The 5,807-nt window shown below is 31.1% G+C and overlaps 1 protein-coding gene across 1 annotated transcript; it reads right to left on the bottom strand.

Annotated features, from left to right (window-relative positions):
• Nucleotides 1-3,720: 3,720 nt before the first annotated feature.
• LOC124889259 (ethylene-responsive transcription factor 1B-like) lies at nucleotides 3,721-4,740 on the bottom strand. Its single transcript, XM_047400556.1, has one exon. The coding sequence runs from the start codon at nucleotides 4,449-4,451 to the stop codon at nucleotides 3,939-3,941; it is 513 nt and encodes a 170-aa protein (XP_047256512.1). The 5' UTR covers nucleotides 4,452-4,740; the 3' UTR covers nucleotides 3,721-3,938.
• Between the last annotated feature and the right edge of the window lie 1,067 nt (nucleotides 4,741-5,807).

The raw sequence follows: 5,807 nt of genomic DNA, 5'->3' as shown, positions 1-5,807 counted from the left end.
TGTCGCGGGGAGGTAATAGTTCCACTTTCTTGTAGTTTAAGTGTGTAATAGGTCACTACTATAATTTAGGTGTGACCTAAACTTTTAGTGTATAGTTTGGGGTATGGGTGTCAAACGGACCGGACCGGACCGGACCGGGACAACCCGGAACTGGCCCTTCTATTTTAATCGGGTTGAGGGCCGGTTTTGGTGTTAGACGGGCCGGGACAAACAGTAAAAAATTAAAACCCACCCTCGCCCGGCCCACTTAACCCAACCCGGTCAAACCCACCAAAACCCGGTCAAATCCAGTTAAAAATCGGTCAAACCCGGTCAAAAATATATAAAAAAAACTTTCTTTCAATATACATTACATATACCCACCTATATATATTATTATAAATACGTTAAATAATATATATACACTATATATATATAGTATATACTACATTAGAATTTAAAAAATATATACACATATACACAATTAGTCAATTACTCATAAATATGCACCATTCAATGTATATATACTACTACTTATAAAATATACTACAATATATATACATTACAATATATATATAGATATACTTATATACTAATTTATAAAACATATTCACATGTATACGTTAAATATACACTTCTATAGAAGATATATGCACAAATATACAAAACTATGCTACTTAATATAATAAATTAATAATATTTGGTAGTAAATTAATAATATATTAGAAGTAAGTTTTAAATTTAAAGTAGAAAATTAGAAATTCAATTTAAAATTTTAAATCGTTAAATGAAAAAATATAAAAAGCAAGGACTCAGGAATGAATGAATTTGGAGAATTTTATTGATTGCAAAATGATTCAAAATTTATAATTTACATGAATAAAAAATCTACAAATTATGCATCATTTTTTCCAACTAATTCATGTTAATATTAACGGGAACTTGCATAGGATAGTCGAAGTCAACGGGGGCAAAACCATGCATTAGACTTGATTCTCCTGAGTTCTCCCGTGAAGTCATAATTTCTTCAAGTTTCAGCTTGTCGCTCGGCTCCGATTACATTCCTTGGTTTCTGCTTTCCACTCTAATCCAATCTCTGAGGCAAATTAGAACTTTCATTGCATTGCTTCCCAATGAGTGTCGGTTGTCTCCAAGCTGCTGTCGTCCTGACTAAAGGCGCTCTCTGATGCAACAGTTGACATTGGAACATTCAAGATATCTCTAGCTAATCTTGAAAGCACAGGATATTGTGTTTCATTACTCCTCCACCAATCCAACGTGTTGATCCGTCGTCTGCGATCCTCTGGTGCCGTCCGAAGATAATATTTCAGCTCTTCCCGATAAGTTGATGTGTAATTTCTCTCATCAACACTGTTCTAGTAATTTAAATCATAAAACGAATCAGAAAAACTACTATGTGCCGGCCTTTTAGAAGATGATGGCTCCTCGGGAGGATGAGGATCGATAGTTGGAGTGATATTTGTAGGTACGGCTAAATCAAATAAATCAGCATAGTGATTATATAATTTTTTTTATGTAATCCTTTGCATCAGCCGTAGCTGTCCATAAATCAGGTAGTACTTGTTCAGAATCATGGTTAGTATTTATTTCCAAGTTAGTATAAATAAGAGTATTAAAGTGGCACATATTATTATATTTCACGCACGGATTTAGCATAGCACCAACCAAGTAAATAGGGGGAATCGGGAAAAAATATCTTTAAAATTTCGTAAACATGGCGCCAACAGCTTCTTTATAACCTTCTTTATTTTTATATTCTTTGAGCAAACCACAAATATCGGCTATATATGCCAAAATATTACAAACAATAGGATAATAAGCCCCGAAAAATTCAACCGTAGCTACATAAATTTTTTTTAAAAACTTAACAAGATCATTAATTACAACCCAATCAGAATTATGTAGCATGCAATCAGCAGAATAAGCAAATGAACCGCAATGTTGGTTAAAAGCTAGTGTACTAGAAATTCTATATTTATAACAAGTTTTTAAAAATTCATATGTAGAATTCCATCTAGTATCAATTTCCTCAGGAATCAAAATCGGTGTAAGTCCATTTTCTTGACATTTAACTTTAAATTCTCTAATTCTCGATCTACGATTATTTTCTTGAATAAAACCAATGACAAGACGAATTTTTTCAATATAAAGCTCAAAAAAGTCAAGACCATCTTTTACAATTAAATTATATATATGACATGCACACTTAATATGAAAAATTTCATACAAGGGCGGAGATAGCGTAGATTTTATTTTTGTTATAGCAGTCTTGTTGTTAGAAGCATTATCAAAAGCAATACATAAAATTTTATTTTCGATACCATAATATCTGGTAATTTTAACAATAGAATCAATAATAAATTGTCCAGTATGTTTACGATCTTCATCATATAAAAAATCAAGAATACATTTTTGCATCACGAAATTACTATCCATCCAATGACAAGTAATGATTAAATAATTATTTTTATTTACAGCACGACCAAGATCAGAAGTTAGGGACAGTCTACATTGAATATTTTTTAACAATGTTGATAAATAAAAATAATATTGTGAATGGAGTCTAAAAATATCAGGCCGAGAAGTAGTTCTAGGAATACCGTTAAACATAAGATTATAAATTGCTTGTATATAACGAATAAAGGCATCAGAAGAAGGAAAACTAAAAGGCAAACAACCCACAACTACTATTTTAGCTATTTCTTCCCAGTCCCTCAATTTATTATACTTCTTCACTACGTGATCGGTTGCTGGGTCCATTCTAGTCTGCGTTGGCCCACCAACATCCCCACCACCTTGTGCAATATTTAACTCTCTTTTGTGATCTTCAGCTATATGTCTCATTAACATACCCGTACCCCCTTGCTTGCCTCCACTTCTATGCTTATATATTTGTTGATAAATATTGCATTGCACCTCAATATCTGATATACGTTCAAAAATTTGTCATGCAACACTAGTTCTTTTACGAGGTCTTGGGGCACTGGGAGGACGGGAAGGGAGATTAACCGATTCAGATCTAACGATAGCATCTCCTACTGCGGGTATCTCAGCAATATTTTCATTATCTTCGTCTAAATTAACCGCATCTACTTCATTTTCTTCTTCTATACCGTAATTTTCCTGAGCTTCTACATAATCCATATCGTGAGCACCTACACCTATTTCTTCCTTAAAAGGTGTACCAAGCGATACCGGAGGCGAAGGCACACGGGTATATCTACTACTTGAACTACCTCTACCGCTAGTAATTCTCTTTTTACTACCACTACCGCTTCCGAGACAAAAATTTTTAACACCTTTAGTAGCGAGGTTTCTTAATTTATCCATAATATAAATTAAATTAAACTAAAAATATTCAAAATACACAAATATAATAAAATTAAATATTAAACAATTAATACAATAAATAAAAATTAAACGTAAGAGATGGAACGACAATACCAAATTTTGAAAGTATCCGAAGGTTGCGACTTTAGAAACTTTCGCTCGTACTTTGTAAACGAAAAATTAAAAAATTAAAGTGAACACTTTAAGAAATTAAATATATTGAATATTTGAGAAATGAGAATTGAGATTTGAGAGAGTGAAAAATTGTGTGAAAAATGATTTGAAGTTGTAGGGAATTTATAGAATTTTTTTTGGGATTAAAAAAATATTTTTTAAAGTTAATTTTTTTTTTTTAATAAATGGGCCCAAACTAGCCATTTGGACCAAAAAACGGCTAGTTTGGCCCCAAATCCCAATTTTTATTTTTTTTTTAAAAAAAGGTATCTGAACCGGGTTAGCCGGACCCATTTTAAAAAAATAATTGACCCGTGATCTGGAACCCTAAAGCTCTAGGGCTTACCGGACTGGGTTAGTTATAAGGGCCGGGCCGAGCCGATCCGGCCCACTTGACACCCTTAGTTTAGGTGGAAACGATAACTTTTCCCAATTCACTTAGAAGTAGAAAACTTAGATAAGAGTTCATCTAATAAATCAGGACCCAAATCTTCAAGAACCAACACATTATTTTCTTCCTTAGTAGATGTTATTATTTTCTTACCTTTACTATTCCTCTTCTTGTGTTTCTGCTTTATAACTTCGGTTATAGATGTTGAACCGTCTTGACCAGTATACTTGAATACTCGTAGCGATTCATGAACTCTCTCCACTGGAAAATTAAGATAAGTTGATGGACCGCGCATCGAGAATGCAGCTTGGTCGTAAGCTAAAGCAACTTCTTCTGTAGTATCGAATGTTCCTAGCCAAACCCTAATTTCATTTCGTGTCGAATCCCTAATTTCAGCTGCATATTTTCCCCATGGCCTCTTTCTATCACCAATGTACTGTTTTTCCTTTTGTTTATTTTCTTGATCTTGAATATTATTGTTGAAGGTGATAATCTCTTCTTCATCTTCAATTTTGATTTCTTCATAGGAAATATTTCCCCCTCTAAAAGAATCCATTTTTGGATGAAAATATATACCTTATGATTATGAAAAAAAAAAATAATATTGAAATGACAAGACCTTATCAAATTGGTTTTTATAGATGTTTTGTGTTGAAGAAGTGGAAAATAATGGATTGGTTATTTCTGGATTATAAAAATTGGAAAAACAACAACTTTTCTTTCCTTTTTTCCTATTTTTTGACAACTAGGATGCCAATATATGGGACTAGATTTGATTGATGTGATTTATTGCAAGTTAGATTGAATTTATCAACTTCTTAGAGTGACTTGTTATCTTATTTTTAATTGTTACAGTGAGATGTTATAGAAATGGTACTAATTTTTTTTTTATTTCTTTTTAGGAGCTTCAATCATTTTTGATGTCTTCATGAATCAAACCTATAACCTCAGAGATGGAGGTAAAAGGTGTTTATTATTCGAGTAATCATTTCTTGTCATAGAAAAAATAATATGAAAGTCCGTTTCAAATAAAATTAATCGTTTTACGAAAGTTATTTAGAAGATAGAGAAGTGTGACCGTATAAATTTCAATTAGATCTATATATATATAGCCAAAAAAAATATTAAAGATAAGCATTTTTTTCTTCACGCATCTAATATTCTGAATTTATTAGTTTGATTAATCTAAATTTGTGTGGTAAAAAGTTAATTAATTCCGTGAGGTTTTAGCCTTTTTACACATAAGAATTTCATTCGCACGACTAAATTCGAGATGTCTGATTAATAATTAAAAGAAAACCACTATCATTGCACTAAATTATTTTGGTATAGTCTGAGGTTTTCTTTCATATTTGTGTGTTACGGGATTCCCAGTATTATTATTAAGTAATAATAAAATTATAATAATAATTGTGAATAATTGTATGACTAATTAAATATACATATTCTCTTGTTCTCTTATTACTAACTACTATATATATATATATATATATATATATAAGCGTGAGTGGCAGCTGAAAGCAGACAGCTGCAAGCAGCTAACTGACGGTCGACATGCTTGCTTCCAGCTGCCTGCTTGTTTCATGATTTTACTATTTCACCCCTAATTAATTATTATATGATATTTAAAAAATAATAATATTTAATAAAAAATATTATAAATATTTATAAAATAAAATAGACATTTATGACATGATTGTTTCAGCTGCTTCAACTATAATTTTACTATATGACCCATAATTAATTATTATGAGTCATCCAAGTATTTAAAAATTAATATTTAAAAAAAATTATAAATATTTATAAAATAAAATAGACATTTATGACATGATTGTTTCAGCTGCTTCAACTGTAATTTTACTATATAACCCATAATTAATTATTATGAGTCATCCAAGTATTTAAAAATTAA

The sequence above is a fragment of the Capsicum annuum genome, chromosome 12 (assembly GCF_002878395.1).
Source record: "Capsicum annuum cultivar UCD-10X-F1 chromosome 12, UCD10Xv1.1, whole genome shotgun sequence".
In the NCBI taxonomy this organism is placed as follows: Eukaryota; Viridiplantae; Streptophyta; class Magnoliopsida; order Solanales; family Solanaceae; genus Capsicum; species Capsicum annuum.
This window is presented reverse-complemented; position numbering and strand designations above follow the sequence as displayed.

Coding starts and splice junctions, on each gene's coding strand:
- LOC124889259 (XM_047400556.1), bottom strand. CDS start 4,451: ATGGATTCTTTTAGAGGGGGAAATATTTCCTATGAAGAAATCAAAATT.